General features: G+C 41.2%; 1 protein-coding gene across 1 annotated transcript in view; it reads right to left on the bottom strand.

The window, feature by feature from the left end:
* Window positions 1-12256: 12256 nt before the first annotated feature.
* RAP2A (RAP2A, member of RAS oncogene family) overlaps window positions 12257-25543 on the bottom strand; it is a 36289-nt gene continuing 23002 nt past the window's right edge. Inside the window, exon 2 of the mRNA XM_006258987.4 lies at window positions 12257-16016. Coding sequence (XP_006259049.1) covers window positions 15779-16016 — 238 coding nt within the window. The 3' untranslated portion in view covers window positions 12257-15778. The remainder of the gene's footprint in view (window positions 16017-25543) is intronic.

A 25543-nucleotide genomic window follows, 5' to 3' on the forward strand; every position in this document is an offset into this window, starting at 1 on the left:
ACTAAAATTATTTGGTGAGCTTTGGTTAATGCGCCCTGTCACCATTTCGAAACGCAGAGCCACTGAATACACAAGATGCTGCAGCACATGGGAATTCTGTTTTGCAAGCTTTTGGGTACAAACACCCTTCTTCAGGCTGAGGAAGCATCTGCTGTTGTTTTGTGCTCTTCCTGGATGGACTAGAATAGAAACCAGAGGCCAGCACATACTGGTCTCTGACTTCTATACTATTCCATCTATAAAGAGCACAGAACAACTGCAGATGCTTCTTCAGCCTGAAGAAGGGTGTTTGTACCCACAAGCTTGCAAAGAAGAATTTTCCCAACTATTTGAGTTGGTCTAATAAACGATATTGGATTTACCCAAAGAACCTTATATTCAGATCCTGCACATTCAAACTGTAGAATTAAGACTGAGAAAGTAAGCAGGTAACAAGTGTCTTTTTTTGTGTCTTAGTGTTCACCCACCTAGAATGTGCCAACCAAAACAATCAGCACCATGTACTACAACTTGCGTTGCGTACAGATTTGATTTACTACTGTTGTTAGGAGGAATGCCACATTTAATACATACAAATGGGGATGCGTGGGCTTGGGCTGTGGCTGGCTGGTGGGCGGACAGGGGCACCCAGCTGCACCCGAGATGAGGCTCGACCCCGACCAGCCTTGCCCATGCAGCTCTGCTGGGTACAGTGTGAATGGGGTAGAGCCATTCCCGGTGCAAGGGCCTGGCTGCAGGAGACTCCAGGGCCCCAGGAACAGCTGCCACGGACAGTGCTCAGGGCTGAGCCAGCCAGGAGCCTGCAGCACAGTGGCTCTGTGCAGTGCCTGCCCCGGCCCTGGCCCTGGAGGGGAGCTGCAAGTGGGTATTGCTGGGGCCCAGGCAAGCCAGGGTAGCCATAGAGATTGTTCCCAGGGCCCAGAGGGCTTCCATAGCCAGGCCCTTGCCCTGGGGGCAGCTCTACATGGCTTGCACTGTGCCCTGCATGCAAGGAGACCGAGACGGGAGCTGGGAGCCCCCTGAGCCCGGCATCTTGCTCCAGCCAGGTGGCGTCCCCTGGTGGGCAGGGTGGCTGCACCCCATCTCTGCAGAGCTGTACAGGCCAGGCCAGGCCCACCTTGGGTGCTGCTAAGTGCCCCCGCCCACCTGCCCACTATCCCCAGGCTCGAGCCCATAGAGCCCCAGGGAAGCCCCACTTCCCACCCAGCCCCTGCTTTCCCAAGGGCCTAGCTGGGTCAACCTGCCCATGGCACCTCCCCCCATGCCTGCTTCTTCCTGCACCACCCAGACCCTGCCCTGAGTGCCCAGCCCCTGCACTTGGCACCCTAGTGTTGCCTCCACTCAGGTTGGATATGGGTCTGTCTGCCGGAGCCCTTCTTTCCAACCCTAGGCCTGGGCTTCTGGGACCATCAAGGAGGCCTGAGTGCCTCAGCCCTGATGGCTGCTGCTGGGGTGTCACTGCCTCTTTCCACCGGACACTGCCCTGGATCAGCAGCCCAAGCTGCAGCCGGTAACAGTGGGAGAAGTTGGTGGCAAGGGACACACCCTCTCTCTCTTTTTTCTCTCTTTCTCTTGTCTCTCTCCTCTTTCTTTTTTTCCCTTTTTTCTCTCTCTCCTTTTCTATTCCTTCTTTATTTTTCTCTCTCTCTCCTTTTTCTCTCCCCTTTTACTCTCTTATCTTTTCCTTTTTTCTTTGTCTCTTTCTTTACCTCTTTCTCTTTCTTTTCTCTCTCCCTTCTCTCCTTTTTTCTCTCTTCTCTTTTGCTCTCTCCCTCTTTTCTGTCAGTCTTTTTTCTCTTTTTCTTCTCTCTCCCATCACAACATGCTGAACACAAAAACAAAGGTAGTATATGAAGTTTTATTTATTGTCACCAGCTTTAGAATTTTTAGAAAATCTGGTACTTACTGTAAAAAAGCAACAATTATGATTATTAACTATATTAATATGCAGTGCATCCTGCCATATACTTCTGCCCCAGTTTGATTTTTCTGGCACACCGGCACTCTGGCACCTTTCAAAGTAGACATAAAGGTTTTTTCAACACCCTGGCCAAAAACATTGCCTACCCCTGCTCTAGACTATTCGAGGACATGATTTATGAGAGCTACTTCTTCGTTCATAAGGATTTTGGAAACGGGGAGAAATAAAATGGTTCAAGCCACAAGTTTTTATAGCAAGTTGAAAGACAAAAAGAAAGTGTAACATTTTTCATTTCTTCCTTTCCATCTAATCTTTTTTTCCACACAAGAATAGGTCTTAGAACCACTGATCAGGATGCTTCTTCATCTTTCTTTCAAGTTGCCATGTTATACAAAAAGGTTTCTCCAGTGTTTGTTCTGTAGCTTTTATGGCAAATTGAAAGAGTGTGCTGCTTCATGGCTAGAGGACACAGGAGTCAGGAGAGCAGGATTTGGTTCTTCATTTTGTCATTAAAATCTGTCTGCAGCTCTGGGCAGAAAGCCACCTCCAAGGGTCAAATTCAACAGTTCTAAAAATGGGGACATAATCTACACAGTCTTTTAAACTGTTTGGAAATCTTTCTCTGAAAAACGTTATATGAGGGTGTTTTAGAAAGTAATGGCAATTTCAAAATAAAAACATTTTGTGTGCCATTGTCATTTACTGGGCCACATCACTTCTCTTGCATAATCATAAACTAGGGGTGTGTTCAACAATGTTGCCATCAGTGTTCCTCTCTGCTGTGTAATTTCCCACTTACTGCACACAAAATAGTTTTATTTTGAAATTGCTGTTACTTTCTAAACTACCCTTATATAAACACAGCATATTAACAACAGCAGTTTAAAAAAAATAATGAAAGTTGTAGTGTGTTCCTTCTCCAGAGATAATTTCCCCTTAAGAGCTTGTCATCTTCAGACTTTAATGACAAGAGACTGCCCATAAAGAGTATGCTAATGCCCCAATAAAATTGTTCATTTTGGTGCTTAGGTGAAGTGTTTTCCCTATTAGTCTACCTGAGTATGAAAGGAATGTAGACAGGCCTCAGAGTGGTAATAGAAGCAGCCTCACATTATCTGAAGTATCCAGATTTCTGGATCTTGAATTAACCATGTTAAAGACTAATCTAGAGAAAGTGGATTTTCATTTCTTCCAGGGAGACTGTTTGAAGCAGCTGTGTTGAGTTAGGAAGATATGTGGAAAAAAATAAAAAGGAGAAATCAAGCTCCTATCTTGAGAATTTTAACTGTCTCTTGATAAGCTGCTGGCTTGCTCTAATGTCCAACAGAAGTTTTCAAGATATTTTACTGACTTTTTTTTTCCTTACACATCCAAAAGAACCTTGCCATTTGGCACATACTCTGACCAGCAGGGCACAAGTGCAAGCCTCCTCCAACCACTGGTTTAAGTTGGCAAACTTCTGCTATCAAGTGCTTTGTGGCAGTCCCATAAAACACTCAGTCTTCTGACTGCTCAATTAACCATAGGAAAAATCCTGTACCATACTCTGAGATTAGAGGAATTAGTTACTTTAGCCAGCATTAAATGCACTGGAATCTCTGACTAAGTACAGGTGTTCAAGAAGCCAGCATCAGAAGTGCAATTACTTTTGAGCTTTACTCTAAGGGTCCCTGTTTAGGTTGGGAGGAAGCAGAATGCACATTAGCCCTTGTGATGGAGGTGGGGGCAGGGCTCAGGGTCTGCCTGCATGGCCTGAGCACAGTGGGTAGCAGCAGCTCTTGCACATCTACCAGCGTGCCCTGCGGGCTTGCCGGACTCCTGAATACTCTCTAATGGCTGACCTGCCCCTAGTTGACTGGCAGGGACATCATGGCCACCCACTTAGACATGATGCATCAGTGGCTCATCATGGCCACAAGCCACCAGCCAGTCATCCTGTGCATACCCACCCAGTGCACCCTATGCCTGCCGTGTGTGTCTGTTTGTGTGTCTGTGCACACACGCACACATGCATGCACATGCATGTCCCAGATGCCTGGGTTGTATGTGTGTGCATGCATGCATACATGTGTGAAAGCCCCAAATGCCTTGGTTTCTGTGTGTGTGTGTGTGTGTGTGTGTGTGTGTGCGCGCGCGTGTGCGCACGCACGCTTATGCATACTCTAGATTTGTTGGGGGGGGGGAAAAGGTGCACGTGTGCATCTGGGATGCCTATATTTTTTCCCTCCACACACTGATATTGGTGGCCCCAACTGCGGCAGGCTGTCTAGATCTGCGAAGCCCTGGCTGAGTAGCTCCTCACCTGAATGGACTGGGAGCCACACCCCCCCCTCCCCCCGATGAGTAGGGCCAGAGGGCTTCAAGCTCTGTAGCAGTGTGGGTGGCCTTCCTCAGACAGTGGGTGATCCTCATGTCTCTGGTGCTCTGCAGGTGTTTGGACAAACATCCTGGATCCAGCATTGCAGGCTCCACAACCATGCCTCCTGAACACAAATGCAAAGCCTGCAGCAAGAGGCCTCTGATGAGGCCCCTGGCTGGACTCCTCCCCCTCTTCATAGTTGTTAGCAGCTGGAAGGGACCTTACAGATCATTGAGTTTGGCTCCCCTGCACTTGGGTAGGAAAGACTGCTGGGATCAGATGACCACAGCAAGATGGGCATCAAGCACCCTCTCCAAGTTCGCAGATGATACCAAGTTATGGGGCAAAGTTAATACACCGGAGGGCAGGGAGCAGATACAGGCTGACCTGGACAGGTTGGATCAATGGGTAGAGCAGAATAGGATGCAATTCAACAAAGATAAATGTAAGGTACTCCACCTAGGACACCTATAGGTTGGGGGATGACCTCCTCAGCAGCTTAGAGGCTGAAAGAGATTTTGGAGTCATAGTTGACTCCAAAATGAACATGAGCCGGCAATGTAACGATGCCATCAACAAGGCCAATCACACTTTGTCGTGTATTAGCAGATGCATAACCAACAGAGCGAGGGAGGTGATGCTCCCCCTCTATGCAGTGTTGATCAGGCTGCAGTTGGAGTACTGTGTCCAGTTTTGGGCGCCACACTTCAAGAGGGACATGGAGAATCTGGAGAGGATTCAGAGGAGGGCCACTTGCATGATTAGTGGCCTCCGTGAAATATCCTACGAGAGCAGGTTAAGAGATCCAGTAACTAGGAATAATGGGTGCAAACTAGTGGAGAGTAGATTTAGGTTAGACATTAGGAAGACATTTTTTACAGTAAGGGTGGCCAGAATCTGGAATGGGCTCCCAAGAGAGCTGGTGCTATCACCTAACTTGGAGGTCTTCAAGAGGAGGCTTGACAATCATCTGGCTGGGGTCATCTGACCTCAGTCCTCCTTCCTGCCAGGGGCAGGGGGTCAGACACAATGATCCATTGGGTCCCTTCTGACACTATAATCTATGAATCTATGAAAGATGCTTTTTGAAGGTCGCCAGGATGAGTGACTGTGCCACCTCTGGGGGGTGCCTGTTCTGAACCCTAGGCATTCAACTTGTAAAGTTTTTCCTTGTTTCCTTGCTGCCTGGCCCAGGACAGCATCTCTCCTCATCACTGTGCCCTGCCAACTGTCAGTGGTAGGCGGAAGGGGGGAAAAGCAGAGGCCCCTGCCAGGTAGCAACCCCCCTCGTCCCCCCTAAGATGTTCTGGCTGGTCTGGGGAGGGGCCAGGCCTGCACAACAGGGGCATCTGCTCCACTCCAGCCACTTCCTGGTGCCGTTAACAGGTTCTTGCCTGTTATCAGCAGAGATCCTGGTTTTCTCTGACAAAAAAAAAAAATCCCCAATTTTCAGATTTAAAAAAAGTAACCTAAAATCTACGTTTTTCCATGATTAAAACGAAACACCACTAATATAAGTTACTTATATATAAGTATATATTATACTTATATATATTAGTGGTGTTTCATTTTAATCATGGAAAAATATGGATTTTGGGTTACTTTTTTTATTTGAAAATTGGGGCTTTTCTAATTAGAGAAAACGAGGATCCCTGGTCATCAGTGGGCTGGGCAGTGGTGGCAGCCCTCCCAACCAGTGCTCAGCTGCTGCTGAACCTCCAAATCCTCAAATCAGGCAGGCCCATTCGCCACCCATCTCCCAGCCCTGACAATGGCTGCTGCACCTACCCCAGCTCCTGGCACTTTGAACAAAAAAAAAAAAAGAAAAAGCCCCAACTCACTGGGTGCTGCCGGGCAGGGGGCGATCCCCACTACCCCACACTGTGTGGGGGGGCTCTGCACGAGCTCCCTGACCCCCCCTTTGCTGCCCCAGTCCTGTCCCCCCCCCAAGGCTGGCCCACCTGCCGTGGCTTCAGCTCTCTAAGAAAAACTCTAAGAAAAACAACACAAAACACGAAACCCCCCTGGACTCACCACTTCTGCTGGTGGGGGGGGGGGAAATCCCTGCTGCCCTCCCACTGTCCAGGGGGCTCTTCCACAAGCCCCCTGGATCCCCAAGGCCACTGCAGGAGTGTTGATTCCTGAGGCTTTCCTCCTTTGTTTTTTTCTTAAAGGGCTGGAGCCGCAGTGAGCAGGGCAGCAATTGGGGGGGGGGAGTGGGGGGAGGGCATCAGGGGGACTCATGCAGAGCCCCCCATGCAGTGGGGGGCAGTGGGGGGGGGTAACAGAGATCACCCCCTGCCGACAGCACCCGGTGAGCACCAGGGCTTTTCTTTAAAGGGCCAGAGCTGGGGCAGGTGGGGCAGCCATGGGGGTGCAGGCAGGGGTCCCCCTATGGTCCCCTCACCTCCCCCAGCACCCCCACCCCTAGTACTTACCAGCTTGGCGTCAGCTGCAGCTCCCTATTGCAGCCACCGGGGACTGTCCAAATCATCAAAATTCTCTGATTTTTTTCTGAAGATTTGGAGAGCTTTGAATCAATTCAAACCTTTTAATTGGTCCCCTGATTCGATTTGGATTTGGAGATTTGGCCACTGAAAATCGGGCCAAATCTCCTCCGAATCAAATCACCACCTGAAGCTTTGCACAGCCCTACTACTTAAACCCCCCACCAAAAACAAACAAAATAGAGCTGGTCAAAAACCAAGCAGTTTCACAAGCTTTCCATTACCCATTTGCATTTGTGAGTATCTTATTGATAGTATCTTATAGATCTTAAGATAGAGTATCTTAATGTTTGCAAAAATAATTCATAAATATTAATTAAATATTACAAAAAACAATTATTTGATTGGTTGTGGGTTCTCTTTCTTTTTTTAACCATCTGCAAACTCCAGCATTTCTTCAGACTTAAGAACAGACCTTTCATCCTGATCATACAGCTTATTAGCAGCTGTAATTTCAAACACTACTTGAGAGTAAGACTTATTAGCTGATTTTTTGACATGTCATGCTGATAGTACAAAACCCATAGGTTTCAGCCACAATCAGTCATAAGGCAGTTTTTGTAAAGAGAAAATAGAAATAGAAGAGAGACGTTCATTTTGGCTCACATTAAGATCAGGGCCCTCTAAAGTTTGTTTGTTTTTTTTAAACAGATGTTGAAATGGTTGCAGTAACTCAAATGCAAGGCTAAGCATAAATCTCTACTTATGATTACCCTGGTACTGCCATATTCAGCCTGTTGTCTTGGTTATTCCGCTTGCAGCTCACAGCGAAGAGGACAATTTTTCCTGCACCTACCTCTAAACTGTTTTTGAAAGGAGGGGAACAAAGGGACCATCCAAAGTTTGAGAGTGCCACACGTGAGTAAGCACCATCTGAACTTGGCTGACTGGACTTGGAGCCCAATTTCCCTACATTCTTGTGAGATTTGTTAGTTGTAACACTTTGCACAGGTAAAAGTGACAACACAAAATATAAGGCATTACAGAACAGGCTTTTTTTCCTGGAAGGTTGGGTGAAGGTCTCTCCAGAATTACTCTAGGTTGTTGGCTTGATCACGCCAAGACCAGTCCTTTCACAGGAGACAAATAAAGCCATCATGGAAGTGCTGGGTGACGTTATCTGCTACTAACTCGTACACAATCATGCTTGGACTGACTGATGAAACCAGCAAAAGCTCCATAAACCTGGGTTCATGGACACATCTAGGCTTTTGAAAATGCAGATGGTGAGGTGCATCATCCTACATTGCATAGTAGGTATTTTTCTTGAAAAACAGAAAGCTTTACTACTTTGCTAGGGGCCTAGGCTTATTCAGTTTAACATCAAAGCAAAAACAAATATAACTTAATTGGAAAAACTAATACATCTCTATTAAATGGTATAAACTGTGATTTGTCAAGTGTTTAGCTTGGCTACATTCAGATGGCTTTTATGGGGACAGAAATACACTTTTTTCCCCCTAAGAGCCAAGCTATCTCCTTGTCAGATTCCACATCCTTGTCCCTAGCAAGGGGGGTAGAAAAGCGACTCAAAAAACAGTTGTAAAAATTTAACCTGGACAAAGATGTATTCAACAGCATTCTTAGAAACAGCTAACAGATTTAAATGAAACTCCCTTCCCTCTGGCCCACAAGGCAGACAGAAACCTGACATGGAAAATATCAGCCCAAACAGTTAAAGAGTTTGGAAAAGTTGCAAGTGAAAGTCTTATAAAGAAAAGTACTATAAGCCAATTCCCAAAAGAGAGGCCTTTAAATACTGTTTCTAAGTCAACAATAATGCTAATTAGATACCATTATCTGCTCCACCTATATGAACTGGATCTTAGCCAGTTGTTTACATGATTACTTGGGCAATTATAACCTGTAGCATATGCTGAATTGTCAGTTCAAAGTGCTTTTATTTATTTATTTATTTAAGTGTGTTGTATAGCTGGGGAAGTGAAGTGCTGTGTCCCCAGTGGTCAGGTTCAAGGCTTTTTCCATACGCAGACTTAAATGTTCAAGCATAAAATCAGATTCACTACCTTCACTAACTCAAGTTATTTAAAAAATATATTTTTTATATACTTTATGGATTAAAAAGGGGTTTCTTTGTTCCAGAGGAAAATTCTTGATTTTTAGTTCTAATTTATCCTGCAAAACATAATTTGAACTGTTTGCACCTAGGAATTTCCTCATCTCAAACAAAAGCACACACAACATTCTCTGGACAAAATATTCTTTCCAATCTCTGGCACTGAGAGCGCTATTGTACTTCCTCCCACAAATCCTTTAAACAGCATCTTTTTGCCTCTACTCCAAAATCCACTTCTCTTCCCCCCACACCAGGCTGCCCCTTCCAGCACTCCACTGGGGCTCCTACAAGATGCTCTGACTTTGCAGTTGTTCCTCACAGCAGCAGCAGTGGTAAGGTCATTTTTAGTCTTTGTTAGTAAGAGGGTCACCTTGCAGTTTCCAACTGTGGAACAATTGTTCAGGTGAAAAACGGATTCTCTTAGGTACCAGATTGGTTATTATATAGGCAGCTTTAAGCTAGTGCAAGGGATGGCTAAAGGATTATCTTTAATGAAACCTGAGATTGTTCCTTACAAAGCCCCAGAATGATTTGAAGAGCTCTTAGAAATCATCTCACTCTGTTCATCAGTAAAAGGGCAACAATTAATTCCCTATGCTGATGCAGGGCAAGGTGTCAGAAGTCAAGCCTTATTCAATGAGGAGTCTGAGAAGACTATTAGGCTTTGCAGGGTGCCTAATAGTTGAGGAGGCAATCAGGACTTGTAGTAGAGATATCTTTTATTAGACCAACAAGATTTTTGCAAAAAAGTTCTTTAATTGCAAGCTTTTAGTCATAAACACCCTTCATTGGGCATTGGAGAAAAGATTGTAAAAGTTCTCCCGGATAGAAATGAAAGTCCGTATTTCATAGGATTTTACAGAGGAGTCAAGAGGATAGTTGAGGAAGCAGAAGTGTGGGGGTCTGTCTGCCTGCCCGCTATACTTGCCTAGTGCAATGTCTAAGGATTGCTGGGAGAATTCATTCTGTTCTTTACTTCACTTTCCAGACACAGCAAGGGGCACCTGTTTACAGATTCTGATGTGAAAAGTAGGATTAAATGTTCAGGTAGGATTAAAGTTTCAGTTTCAGCAATTCCAGTATCACTGAGTATTTGGTTTATAAGAAGAGATCAACACCTCCCACCCCACCTGCCTGAAAACCTCAGGATGCAAACATCAAGATGGGGGTGTATCTAGCTGATGCTTCAAAGAACCCATCTGCTGTTTTCAGACTGGTTTCACCCATGCATACCTCATTTAAATCTCCCAGCTTCCAATCTGTTTATAAATTCTGTAAAACACAAACTAGTATAATTCTTAATACATAGGTAACAGGCTTATGCAGCATTGTTTTTATAGTAACTTCTCAATGTAAACTTTTTTAAAGATACTCATGCCACAGTAATGAGCATAACAAAGAAGTTGAGGTAAGATATCCATAGGAAGTAAGATGACTGCCTTGGCACTTGTTGGAAGCTGATCTGGTGTATTTGTTCCTCTGTTGCTGGAAGGAAAAGAAAGAAACCAGTGGTGATAAAAAATGCTGAGAGCTGGAGTTCAGAAAGAAACTTGGATAGGAAATGAGGCTTAAAATCCAGGTGTTAACACAAGGCATCAAAGTAACCTCCACTCAAAAATAAATGGGAAATGAGAAGACTAGAGAAAATGCCACAACTCAACCTACTGCAAAATACATTGCCTCCCAGGGTGTGGTTGTTGTCCTGGGTGCACAATACAGAGAAGCTTCTTTAGCAACTCTAAATGTGTTGGCAAAGCAGGAACAAAAGTGGCAGCCCTAACCATTTCCAAATTGAGCCTGTGAGGAACTGGAAAGCTCCATTATTTTGTTAAAAGCAAAGCGATCAATTAAGCTGCAGAAAGGGTGGACGTTTCACTCTGCCTTACAATCATTTTGAGATTGATGTTCTATAAAGTGTTTTAGGACACTCTGAGCTCCCTCCTCTACCAATACCCAGAAAGAAAACTCTGGCCTTACAAAACAGAGGACAATATAAGGCCACAGTTAATACGTAGTAGTGTTGCTTCTGTAGACCATTTTTCAATAAGTTTAAAATCTAAAGACATGGTTATGCAGCAACTACCAGGTCAACTGGTGGGGAAAAAAAATGACCAAAAGCCAGCGATTCAGTAAAACAGATTCTTTGAAGAAAAGAGGGGAAAAAAGGATAACGTTTAGATCCAATTAAAGTGTTTTTAAAAAGTTTTACCAGAGAACAAGTTGAATTTTGTACCTGTAAAGTACTTTCCAAAGTTAATCTGAAGAAAAAATTTTATTGCGGTCTGAAGAAACATGCTTGCACCCCCAGTGCTTGGGGCGCCGGGGGGGGGGGGGAGGGGGGGCGGGCAGAAGAGAGAGATAGTACTGTAACATGTTGTATAATTTTAAATCTATTCATAACAGTCCAATGGCTTTGTTACCCCACAAGGCTATTGCAAAAGATGCTACTAAATTGATGGAAAGTTGCCAGAGCCTGTCAACAGCATTAGAACCAAAGCCGTAGTGGCAATTGGTTTACAGAATGAATGGGCTAGTCAGTGACTAGAGCAGCTGAAGGCTATGTACAATTAACAACGTTTATCAACCTACACAGTGTTGGCCACAGAATATACAATGTCTCAGCTTCCAGCTTCTGGCACCTTAAGACCTCACATGACCTGAAACAAAACATGCACCAATACCCATCGTTATTGAGCACAATGATACATTTTAGCGATACTGGCATGACTGTAATGTAACTGCTAATCAGTGTCAATCTTCTGGAACAATCCTGCTAATATTAGCATCACAACCATTCAAATACAGCTAGCATTGCTGAGATACATAATGAAGTTCTTGCTAACACTTACTTTGTAGAGCAATGAAAACTGGGGGATGGGCTGAGGGAAAATCTTTCCCATCAATAATACTGCTAATGTGATGAACAATCCTTATTCGAAACCTTTGAAAATTTTAATGCAGTAAAAGTAATTGCTGCATAGTGCATTGTAATAGAGGACTAATTTAATAAATGATTTTTGTACAGATTGTAGTAATGTTTTTGTTAACCTCTTGGGATAAGAAGACACATACCTTAAAACAGATGGTCAGTGGGCTTGAATGCTTGCTATATGTGGCCTTTTTCCCAGAGATAACTTTGTCTCAGTATTTTATCCATTACCACCCTCTTTAATGAGATCACCATATACGGGCATGCATAAAAATAAAAACACTGCTTTTTACTTGCATCCAGTCAATTAATGTCAGAAGAGCATTTTGTTTGCAGTTCAGGCAAGAAGTTCTGCCAAATCAGTGTTATGCTATTTACAACACAGCAGTTCTTCATCCAGTTACCTTTGGATGAATTATTTGGTAAAAGCAAAATGGATAATACAAAGGAAAGGCAAAGGAGGTTTCATTAAATAAATTTATTTGTTAAAATAATTTAACTCCAAATACAACTGCTGAGTTTGCATTGAGTTCTATGTACAATTCTTGTTTTATTTGAAACATCAAGGTTTAAACAACTGACATGGTTACAAAACAAACTGTTGCTCCATTTTTAAGTGGTCAGTTGTATTAGAGTTCAACAATTAAATGTGAAATATATTTATTCACCTCTGGGAAACCCCAAATCAACAAATGTTAAGCCTGGTTCCAAAACCCTCTTCGGTCACTCTTCAAACCCTGATCAAGAATTAACAGATGCACAACAATGCAGATAAAAGCCTCCTGCAGTTGTCAAACATTTGTTTTGTTGTGGAGTTTCACAATTAAAGCCTAACCAGTGCTCTGACTGCACACTGGTAAAAAACAAACAAACAAACAAACAAACATGCACAAAACCCCCCAACCAAATGGCTGACATCTTTAGGCAACATTCTTTATACAGGAAAGCAAATCCCAGTAGTTTTCCCACAAGAAAATAATGGCAACTGTAGCACACTTGGGTTCAAGAAAGGCTAGCTTCTTGGCCAAACCAGAACAGAAAAAGTCACCGAAAATTGCTTACAATACTTTAAGAAAGAAAAATTCCATTTGTAATACTCTTGATCTGATGCTGGTTTGCTCGGTTTTCCTAGGTTGTTTTTTTTTGTTTTGTTTTGTTTTTTAAGGGTGTGGGGGGGAAGATTCCATCTCTACCACTATCACAGCTTAAAGGAATAAATGTTGCAACACTGAGAAAAATTAATAAAAATTAAAGATTGCTGCCTTTGTAGAAAAGTACAAAACTCTACAAGAACAGCTAAACAAAATGTGGGTCTTTGGATCAAACCATAATATTTTAAGGCATGTCATGAAAACTTTCACGTACTGTAACTGGTAGCCTGATCAGGGTACAAATTAAGCAGTGACCCGAGACCAATGACTCTTAGGATAGCCACCAACTTTTCATGTGGCTTACTTCACTCCTCTCCTGTTACCCATTTGCTTGAGAAGTCAAATGCAACTGTCATGGACTCAAGCTCCACTATATTCACATTGGCAGAAATACAAAATAGTGCATAACTACTTCCTCTGAATTACACCAGAAAGAACCATGTTTACTTCTCCCCCAACGATTTGTGAGATCATACATGTTGCTTAGTCATTAAATTGGAAATTCATAATGAAAAATATGTCTAGGAAGTATTTTTAATAAACTTTTCTATTTGCCATTTTACTGTGCAATTTAACAACAGTCACTTTTTTATAAGGAGGAGTTATAAGATTCTTGTTAGACCCTTTGTATTTGTTATTTAAGCCATTTTATTGGTTGAAGAACAATTTGAGAGGCCATATTTTAGCATTTTTTGTAGAGAACATTGCTTAACATGCATTCCAAAATGGTATGCCAGTATCAAATTAGACAATATTTCCCAGTACAAATGTGGTGGGCCACAAATTCACAAGCTATTTTACTCATAAATGTATTGCTCAACTCACCCGTCCATATCATTATTTTGGGAAATAAAAATACCCCTAATTCAATGTCTCAAATCTTGCTTACAAACACAAGTGGCTGACAGTAGGTGAACAAGGTGCAAAGGCAGTAGCAATTACTCAGAAATGTTGAAACTGTTTCCACATTTTAGAAAAATTTTAATAGGAGGGCCTCACATTTAATGCTCTTGCTTACTTGAAGCAGAAGGGCAGTGATGACCAGTTCTTTTCTGTCTTTAAGATTTTCTTCAGCTTGCTTTCCACTGAACTACATCAAAAATGCAAAGCAGTTTCATACTTGAACTTCATTTTTAGAAGATTAGAATGCTTTTTACAGTGGTTCTGCTGCTGGAGGAAACTCTTGCAAAACCCCAACTGTAATTACAGCATTGCTGAGGGCCACACACATGCACACACATACACACACACCCTTGTCCTCTCATTTACACACAAGAAACTACACTGTTACTGCACACGACTGAGAAACAAATAAGAAGCATAGTGGTAGTTGGACCACAGGCTCAGTGATATTGTATTTTGATGGCCAATTTTATTTGTTAAAGTCCAGCTCAAGACCAATCTCTCCAGCATTTAAAACCTAAACACTGCAATTGAAAAAACTTTTCTATACTTGATTGTAAGACTTCAGAATAGATATTTCTGTGCCATTAGTCATGCAAATGATAAATACTTCACTGCTATGAAAACTAGCAAGTCAGAGCTCGAGCACCCTTCAAAAACAAAATGTTTGCTCCCACTATCTAACACTCAAACAATCAGAGCAACTTCTGAGTAGTGTATCAGGCAGTTAGAGAGCCATGTCTTCCCTCATCTACAGTATTACAACCATAATCCCTATTCCACCTCTGAACCAAAGTGATTCCACATGGTTATTCAATTAACAATTGAATAACCTTATATAGCCTTATAGCTATGAAATAGCAAACTTGATTTCCAAAGGTTAGTTAGGGATCACACCAAAGAACATAGCCCTTCAAGGCAAGAAAAACTGTCATATTTAGCAAACTTAAAATGCAGGATGTTCATACTGTCCCTTGAGGTTTCTGCTGAAGGGAACATCTGGATGAAACATGGCTTCATTTTCCTTACAAGATGGTACTAGTTAATCCATTAAAGTGTTCCTTGTTAGTAAGGCTAAGCGATATTTTTTCTCAATCACAGTTGCTTCCTCCTGGTCCAGTAAAGTGATAAAGATGTCTCCTGCTTTGTAAACAGAGGGTGGTTTGTTTGGCTTTTTTTCTGACCAACCTGAAGTGATCCTTCATTTTTGAGCAGCAAAGCAAAAAAATTAAAATATTTTGATGCCACACTATGTTTCTTCACTAGCCATTGGTTTTTCAGATCATCACCTCTGCTTTCGCTTTGTGATGCAATGTTTTCTATTTGTCAAGGTGAAGATAAAGCGTGGAATAATAGCGTCAATTTGAAACACAGATTTCAGATAGCCTCCCCCTCTAACACTGTCAGAAGTTCAGATGAAATTAGCATACTGGACTGAGTAAACTTGACCATAGCACAAGTCCTGAAATTCAGCATGTAGACACTGAAATACTTTGTTTTCCTTTTTTTTTTTTTTGTATATCAGCATAAAACATGCTAACCGCAAGCAGTCTTTGCAGGTCTTCTCTAGTGCTTTCGTTTCACCACATTTAGTTGTTTTAATTCATACAATAGCTGCTGCTGCCTGACATGATGTCAATCATCTACATAGCTCAGCTGAGATCACGCTGTAGGATCAGCTGGTGATGCCATAAAGTTGCAGGTGCACAGAGGGAGGGAGGGGTGGGGTGGGTGAGATAAGCTGTAGTTATTTAACCCAATTATGTTCAGAGACAGTGATTGACTTCCAATGCTCAGCTCCAAGTTAATGTTGCTACTTCACTTAAGACGTTTTCCATGTGACCCCCAAACCAGGAAGTGAAGCAAGCAGTTTTTTTTAACCAACTTACAAAAATTCTGCAAATTAGGTCCAAATTAGGTTATTTTTAATGCTATTGTATATTGCATGCAGAACAGCATGGATCATCTTTGTCTGGCTGAGCTGCATAGTTCATTTGTCTAACAATTTCTGCAAATAGCTCATCCACCATTGTTTTACTTTTAGCGGAGGTCTCCATAAAAGGACAGCCCCATTCTTCTGCTAGGGCTCTTCCTTCATTCGATGATACTTCTCTTTCACTTTCCAGGTCCACCTTATTGCCAACCAAAATTACTGGCACCTTCTCGTACCTGTGATCAAAACAAAGCAAAACAAATTTAAGATTCCTGAAGATTAAGAACTTATGTACACACACACACACACACACACACACACACACACACACACAAGCATACATATGTATACATACCTACATACATACACACACAAGTATGTATTCTCTATCTCTATCCACACACAAGCAATGCAGACCAAAAGAAAACTCCAAGATATGTATGTATTCAACACTACCAATTTTACATTAGAAAAACAAGCTTAAAGTACCACCAGCAATTTTTTCAGTTCAACCTCAAGTACCACCAGCAAATTTTTGTCATATAAAGTAGTTATAATAAATCTGTTAACACGTACCACTGACAGGTTGTCTGTGTACCACTGGTGGTATGCGTACCACAGATTGGGAACCACTAATCTATAGCATTTCATTCGTAGCATCTGATGAAGCAGGATGTGGTCTATGAAAGCTCGTCTTTCTGACAAAGTAAGTCTATAAAGGTGGCATACTGCCCTGCCTTCTGTCACACACCTATTTCTCAGTCTAGAGTTTGTCACACACACCTTTCCCTTCAGAGTTCTCTTAAATCTGTAATGAACAATTCTTCCCCTTCCAGGATGTTTGTCTAGAACACTTCCACATCAGAGGAGCTAGAGCTATGTTAATATTGTGTTCTACTTCAGTAGCAGAATTAGGACTGAGAAAGGGTGAAGGTCAAACCACACCTTCAGTATTAACCTTGTTTATATTCTTTCTTTCTTTCTTCCTCAAAACCTAATGTATTTTGTGGGGAGGAGCAATTTTCACTTTTACAGGCATGCATGAACATCCATGGTATCTCTGACACAAAGTGAGAAGACCTATGAAACGGTGTGGCACTGCACAGGAGTTGACTGAGCTATACTTCCCTGTGCACAATCATAAAATGTGACAGTACCTTTAAATTACAAATAAAAGTTTTGGAAAGCTGGACTCTATTTTTTAACAACAGGTATTAAAAGAGATGCCAGTTTAAAGAGTACATGAATATGAATTAACCTCCCCTCCCCCCCCCCCAAAAAAATACAAAACTCAAAATAAATTTAGACATTCTCTTTCTGGACTTATAGCCCAGCAGTTAGAATCTCAGTATACCCGCATGCAGCAAGCTAAAAGAAAAGTAGTTAGATAGCAGGTAGTATCACTGTTGCTGTTCAGTTTGAGAGCAGATCATAAATTATGAAACTTAATTTGCTACTTAATCTCCATGTAAAGAATAATTAAAACCAGCAGGGAGTTTTTTTGTTAAGTTTTTTAAAACCCTGTCTGTTACTAATGGTTTTTTAACCTGACAAGGTCAAAATACATACAGTGCTACTGCATGAAGCAAATGGTCATTCAAGCTGTAAACCTGCAAATTAACCATGCTAGGGAACAATGTACTGGGCTTATTCCAGATATCATTCTTACATGGATATTCCTACAAAAGTAATAAGGGCTGAGAGTGGGAATTCAGCACAAAGAAGTTTCTCTTTTAATTTAAATCTGAAGGGAGTCTTTAAAAGTAAGACCCTACACTAAGACTCAAAACAGGGCTCAATTCATGGCTCTGCCAGACTCCTTGTGTAACCACAGGTGAGTCACAACTTCTCTGAGCCTGAGAGCCTCACCTATAAATGGAGAGTCCCTCCCCTCTGCCTGTCAGATTGGAACCCCTTTTTTTTTTTTTTTTACACTATGTGGGTGTGCAGATTTTGCACAATGGGGTTATATTCACTACATTCCTTTCCTCTGAGAACAAATGAGGCAGGAGCCTTATAGAAAATAACCTCAGTCACTAGAGGACTATGATTCATTCCCTAAGCAAAGTCCACCTTCTAAGCTGAATGAGACAGGGGTCTTGTGGAAATAGGCCATGATCATGTTATGAAAGACAGAACTGTACCAAGGACAGAAATAAGTTTGCCAGTGTTAAATTCTTGTATTACTTATCTTTGGAAGGCTCACCTTTTCAGTGTAGCGCATCCAATTTTGTTGCATTTTTTAAAATTAGGAAATTAAAGACATGCAAGGATAAATTCTAATATGCATAACAACTGTTTCCGCATGCTGGGTGTAGGGAATAGTCAGGGGAGCCCATAATCTTTCTATCTGCAACTCAGAGACATGTACATGTGCTGGTATATGCTGAGCCAGGGAATAACTGGGAAGAACCCAGTCTGATTCTCATTACACTCACCAAGGGAGTAATGGTCTTCTACTGCATGTGGTATCCTTGACAGATAGATAAGCTCCAATATACTGAGTTGTTTGGGGGGGGAAGGGAAGAAGAGGGGTCTAGTTCAATACCATCCCTAGTCCCAGGCAAGGTTGTATACTCCCAGGGATCTCTAGTACAGCACAATGCACTAGAGAACAAGCTATCTCTGTCTGGTCTGGAGAACAAGCTCAGAACAGTCAAATGGTGGGACATGGGCAGAGCAACCCAAGCCAGAAACAGCACATGAATCATAAAATGGTAAACAAAATTTGATGGGAGAAAGGCATCCTTCTGACCCCAAGTGTTTGTCCCTCTCAAATTTTGAAGGTTTGAAGCTAAAAAGTATTAAAACTTTAAAAAGAAGTGGCAAGACTCTTTACTTCTGAAAAATGTTAGGGCAACAGGAATATAGTGTTGCTGCCAGATGCCTCCATAACAACAATACACTTAAATGCATTTTCTAGGGCAAAGTTTAGAGCATAGCCTGAAAGCGGTATATTGAGTCACAGCATCAAAGAGACTTGTTTTACTAGATGTATACATGGGATCAAGAGTTTTGCAAGAGCAGTTGTGTGGAAAGTGAAGTCTTTGGAGAAAAGAAACATTACAGTGGGCCCCTAGACCCTGCCCTAGAGGGGTACTGAGCACTCACAGCTCCTACAGATGTTGTATGCAGCCATAACAACTTTAACACAGAATCCAATTTCACCATATGCAGAACTTCACTACCGGGTAGTTATATTCCCTCTCACACTTAAGACAGCAAAATTCAAATCTATTCCATAGATGTTCTTCTCTACCAGAGAAACTGACATCAGGAAGACATTGGAATTTACACTGAATTCTAACTTGGGCAGTTATGTTCTACCTACATACATTTACTGCAGTTTTAAACTAAAAAGGCATTTTTTTTTCCTAGTCTTAACTACTGGGCTACATGATTATATACTGTTTAACAGTTAGTTATGTTAACTCATGTAACCACAGTTTAGTTGTGGAGAGTGGTCCATAGATACGGTTTAAAAACAAGTTCCTTCCAAATGAAAGGTGCTGTATATATTTATGATCACCAGAGATGTTGGCTTATGAGTTCTTCATCCTTGAATCTAAAGGTACACTAAAAGACAGAAATGCACCACAGTGGCTGAAGCCATGTCTGAATATTTTTTATTTAGCTACTTCTCAGATTCTGGGTCATAGGTGTAATTGGATTGTTGAAAAATGACACAAAATGAAACTTCTACACAGTAGAAAGTAATGTACAGCAGGCTGATAGGAAACAGATTTGATTTTTCAAACTGCGACAGAGAATACCTCATACCAATCAATCACAAAAATGCTATTATAAAGCTGAACCAGTGCAGTAAATGAAGTTAACCCGATCAAAGTGTTTTTGTTTCCTAATTTCATGTTCTGTTGCTGCCATCAAATCTTTCAGATTCTCTAGAATTCATCTTTGCCTATATTTCAAAACAAAACAAACATGTCCAGCAGCAATGTAGAAGTTTTCTGTATAAAAAGCTAGGAATTTAGTTCCATCCTTAAGCTTTCAGCAGAATTTAGTTTCTCTCAGAAATAGGCCTTAAGAGACTCATACCATTTTTTCCAACTACTCAGTTGGTCTAATAAAAGATACCACATCTACCCAAAGAAGCTTGCCATACCATCTTTGACACACCAAATCATATTAACATAAGAGGTTAGGAGCAAAAAGAGGTTTTTCATTTTGTTAAATACCAAATCCTAGGTCCAATGAATAATTTACAATAACCACTAAGCCTAGACTTCAAAAGAGGTAGTGTTCATAATACTTTTAAAGGAAGCCTTCCATTCTAAAACTTTTTGGACTCTAAGGTTTTTTTTTTCCTTTTATTATCCGTGTTTCCCATACTGGAAGCAAAAGGTAGCAAAGAGGACAGTTGTTAAGTCCTAGTGGTATTAGCACAGGTAACAATAAACACACAGAAGGTCTGCAGATAGACCCTGATTGGGGAAAGAAATTAATTTTCCATTTTAGACTTGTGAAACCATAGCAGAAAGAATCCTGCCACAGGATAAGCAAGCAAGTTAGATTAGATGAGTTTGTAGAGGAAGAGGCAAATTTGACTGCCCATCTTTTAACATGTTAGATAATTATCAACGTTAAATGAGATAAAGTATCAAACTGAACTAAGCTGAACTAACTAAATTGTACTAAGGAGCCAATTTAGTACTGTAACTTACAACATTGTATTGACTGAGGCGAACATGAATGGTGACATTTTGTGATTCAAAACGGCAAGGTGTCCTTTATATCCACTTCTAGTATCCTATGAAAAATAGAGAATGTAAAATCTGCAATAGTGAGCATGGTGCACTCCTAGCCTACCAATCTCACCGCATTGTTTCTAATTCTATCACAGTCCATCACACACAGGAGTGGCAGGAAGCACCACAACAATAGAGAAACGACTACGTTTGATGTTTGTTTTGAGTTTGAGCATTCTTAAATACAAGTTATAAGGGTCAGTCAGAAGGTAACACCTCCACATTTTTTATCTCCTAAATAAGTCACCAGCTACTGGCAAGAAATTTTTTTCCAAGCACCTGAACCTCCCACCCATGCCCGTGAAGTTACACTGAGATGCAACAGATGGCAGCACAGCAGCAGTTGTGCAAAATGGTTGCTGAGCTTGAGGGGTGTACTACGCAGAGTGTTGATCTAGTTCTTTACTCCAGAGGGCCAAGGGCCAACTGACATTTGTGAATGTCTGAGGAAAGCGTACAGTCACTCTGCTGTTGATGTCACTGCTGGGTTAGCCAAGTGAAAAGGAGAAGGGAGAAGATAATTTTCACAACAAGCTACACAGCAACTACCCTTCCACAGCAGTGACACTTGACAACACCAGGCAGGTGGATGGGCATATTTTAAGCGAGTACTGCACTACCACTGATAAACTGTGATCAAAACTGGGAATTGGCAAAAAACACAGCTGTAACACCATCTTCAAAGAAGAGGCATTACTTTCTGATTGACCCCTGTACAAATGCCAAGTGTTAGCAGAATGCACCCTTACTGCTATATCGTTTGGGAGCTGTAAAGCATTTTCTCCAATTTCAATTTTCTCATATTTTGTTAGGTTCACAGATTTTAACATTAGATCCTCAGTAGGTGTAAATTAACATAAGTCAACTAACCTCCAAGGACCTCTGCAGATTTACACCAACTAAAGGTCTGGCCTTACATTTTTAAGACTTAACATAATTTAAAAAATAACCGTGTTCCTGCAGAGTCTTTACATATTTTACTTGCCTAAACATGGAAATAATTTCAGGTACTTAGGTAAATGCATAAAGAACTGATGTAAAACACATTATGATGCTAGCAAGTCATTCCAGTTTACCAATTAATTGCATTTAATATTCAGTCTTGCAAGCTGTTACATTGTGTAAGAATGAAACAGCAATTAGTTAAGTAACAACACCCATGTAAGGGAAGCCTAACAACCATTTTATAAATGAGAAGGGTGAAAGAAAAAAAAAAATCCCAGCATGGAGCAGTTAAGCAGCTTACCCAAAAACCCACAGCAGAATTGTGAAGAAAATTCAGGAGTCCTAACCCATGGCTCCCTACCCTAGAGAAGAAAATATGAACTAAGCAAGAACAAGAACATACTTCATATTTTAACCCAGGCTGACACAGAATTCTTATATGGCCTTAGGAAGTACCAGCCTCTATAGGTCTCAGTTTACCCCTGTGAAAAGTGAGGATAATTATACTTATCAGTCTCATGCCATGCCAAATTAAATGTTTAACATTTGTTAAACAAAATATCTAAAGAATGCACTATACAAATATTAAATAACCACTTTCCCACACCTTTGTGAAAAAAGCTTCTAGAAACTGTAAGATTTACAGACTTGCTTATTTTAACTTGGAACAACACAAAATTACTATAGGACAAATTCAGTTTTAAAAATCTTAATTTCATTAGCGTAGTCATTGTATTCTTTTTTTCCAGTTAGACTGCCTTCTCTGGAAAACATAATAAGCAATGCCAGGGGTAAAGGCAGTTTTGTTCCTATGTCTTGGCACTGTATTCATTAAGCAAAACCAGCACTAGAGGGATTTTCCAATCAAAAGACCAAGGCACAGAGCATTTTGTTGGGGGACACTGCAGTGTTTTACTACTGCTATAAGAACCTTTGAACTCAAATAACTACTAGAAAGTCAAACAGAAAAGATGGATGATGTTTGTGGGAGTTATGAAAGGCTCAAGACATTTCTATAAACCCATACCATTACTTCAAGAGAACACGACCATATGACTTAAAACAATCACTACTCCAGTCAGTACTAAAGAAGCCATCATTAAGCCATCACTGATCTTAACAGACTTTTTCTTAGTGTGTAGCAAACATGTTAATCTATGTTCAGTGCCAGGTGACAAGATACCACTGGTCCAACTCCCACTAAGTCAAGCTTCAAGGAAGAGGCAATGCAGAGTTCAGATCTAGGGGATGATCTTCTCCTCCTATTCACAGATCAGGATAATACTTCCATGTTCATTCTCTTGGTCCTGCCATGATACCAATGACTGTCCCTGTCCCATTATGAAAAGGTCACAATTTCCCCTGATGCAGGCCAGGTCCCCTGCAATCTATTTAAGTAATTTACTTTCATGACCAAGGGATTTGATTGTTACAACTTGTATTTCTAAGTATGTAGAAGTATGTATATATGTATTTCTAAGTATATATCCAACCTGATAAAACAAAACAAAATGAACATACCACAGGGCATAAAAAGGATCACTGGGACCATGTTGGCACATTATTTTGATTGCTACACTCTGTCCAGTGAATAAAGAACCCAAATCAAGATTCTCATTTGAATATTCAGATCCCTTCATGGGACTCGCACTCCATCTTGAGATACTCCCTGTTTTCACACACACACACCCTCCTGCCACAGCTCCTCTTATCATGGAACCATTAAAATGTCAGCCACTGATGTAAGCTCAACAGGGCATAGCTTGAGTAAGCTGTACCTAACCACCAGTAGTCTCTCAGGAGACCATAACTACAGGCTTCACCCCAAATTCTTCTTTCAGTTTGACATACATCTTTGACTTGGCTCTCCTTCACTATAGGTTCCCGTTGACACTCTCAAAGTAGAACTGTAGCTGCAGATCTAAATAAAGAAATGCAAAAGTTAAACTGTTCAGAGTAACTTCAATTTTGCCACACACTATATTGAGCATTCTCCACGTGGTTTACAAGAAACATGTTAAACCATTACATTTACCAAGAAGAGTACAAACAGAAGCTGTTGGCACAGTGTGTCTATGTTGCTATGAAATTCCTGATTGGTGCTATAGAATCATATTTAAAAATTTTTTGAAGATCAGAAAATAAATGCAAAACTTATCTGAGCAATATCGGCATCATTTTACTATATTAATATTTATTGCAATTTAGTAACTGCAAATACAAAAGCTAAATGGTGCCTAAAAGATGGTGAAGATGTGACTTGAATTTTAAAGACATTTAAAAAGAAATTCAGTCAATTTTTCAAGTTGTAGCGAAGCTGTATAGCTATACTGAAGAAGTCCATGCCCTCTTGCAACAAAGAGTTCACAGCAAAGGGAGGGGATGAAGTGAAAAGGATACCTGACCAGGACCTGAACCGGATTTCCTGCATGACTGTAGCCAAAGCACTTACCTGCCTGCTATGCCTCAGATCCTTGTCTGCAAAACAAATTTTAGTGCTTTCTTACCTCAAGAAAGTGTTATGAAGATTACTACCCTAAAGACTGAGAAGCACTCCAGTACTGCAAAGATTGGGGTAATCTAGGTAGCTCACAGAATGTGCCTTAAACTGGGCTCAAGTTAAAGGGGGAAAATCAAGTTCTAAATCAGAACCACTTCAGCAGTAGGTAGACAAGGCTGTTTCTCTTCAGGTTTCTTCTACAAGGTCTCCTATACAGTAGTGCAGGACACAAGAGAATTGTGCCAAAATCTGGGCTTCGTGCCAGCATCAAATTTGCCACCATAAAAGGAAGAAGGCTCAAGATAAGGGAAACCACTAAATTAGTGTTTGCCAGTGCAGGAGCATCCACTACCAAGATGGAGCACAACGGAGTCATGGTTGCTATTGCAGTCTCTCTACCTAGGCTTGAGAGACAACTGAATGAGTCCCCAGTACTTGCAAAGTCACTTCCCTCAAGCACAGTAACAAGTCATTACACAACCTGACTGCCCCAACTTTGTATGGTCTGGGCATTTAACCCTGGAACTCAATTTTTAAAAAGAACAAATGTGTAAAAGACTCATGTTACTTTGGAGAAATATTTAAAACATCAGGCAAACAGATCTGTGAATCATGCTAGTTTAATATTTTTAAAAGTGTTGTAATGCAGCACTGAATAAAACTTAAACAGTAGAGCCCTGCCATGCATTTATCTACACACTACTCTTATATGAGGAAACAGGGAACAGAGGGCTCAATCATGCCAGAGCTGAACTATATGACCCCTCTTCAAGCTGGGTGGGCAGCCAGAGGAGTTTGCCACATCCTGCAGCTAAGGGGTTAACAAAGCAGCCACAGGTTTTTATTCCCTGATATTGCAGCTACCTATATTTCTTTGCAAAAATATTTACTGGTATTTTTTCTTCGTTTTACTCTCCAAAAACAAGGCACATGTCATACTCAGGGGTGCGTGGTGTGTGAGAAAAATATGGTATTAATGAAGTCAACACTTTTCCAGCAAAGGACAAAACATGCCAAGCAATAACATTGTCCTAGGAATATTTTTTCTGCGGTGTATTCAGACAACACTGCACTAGCCCCTTAGCACCAACACAACACAAGAGCATAGACATGGTGCTATTAATGGTTATCGGTTATATCATGTTCCCTACTGCAATATGTGGTATTCCTCAATAGAGCTGCTTCATGTAACATGAAGTCTATTCAGAAGCGCATCCCTTTTAAACACATTTTGGAATATAACATGAAGAATGTAGTAAGACTGAGGCATAATATGGGGCAAAATGAGCAAATGGGTTTGTCCTATTCCATGCTGGATATGAGATTAACATCATGCCTGCAGCCTGGGCAGAGAAATATCTTTAACAGGGCTGATAGGCTTGATATTATAACACATTTCCAAGGGTACAAATAATACTGTGAAATACAGATTTTAAATGCCTTTGTCAGAGCTGTATTTCTGTGATTAGCTCTTATTTTATAGCATTAGTTTAACAGAATATAACCATTCTTATACAACAAATGATCGTCATAAAACCTTATAAGAGAGAAT

Source organism: Alligator mississippiensis, chromosome 1 (assembly GCF_030867095.1).
Source record: "Alligator mississippiensis isolate rAllMis1 chromosome 1, rAllMis1, whole genome shotgun sequence".
Lineage (NCBI taxonomy): Eukaryota > Metazoa > Chordata > Crocodylia > Alligatoridae > Alligator > Alligator mississippiensis.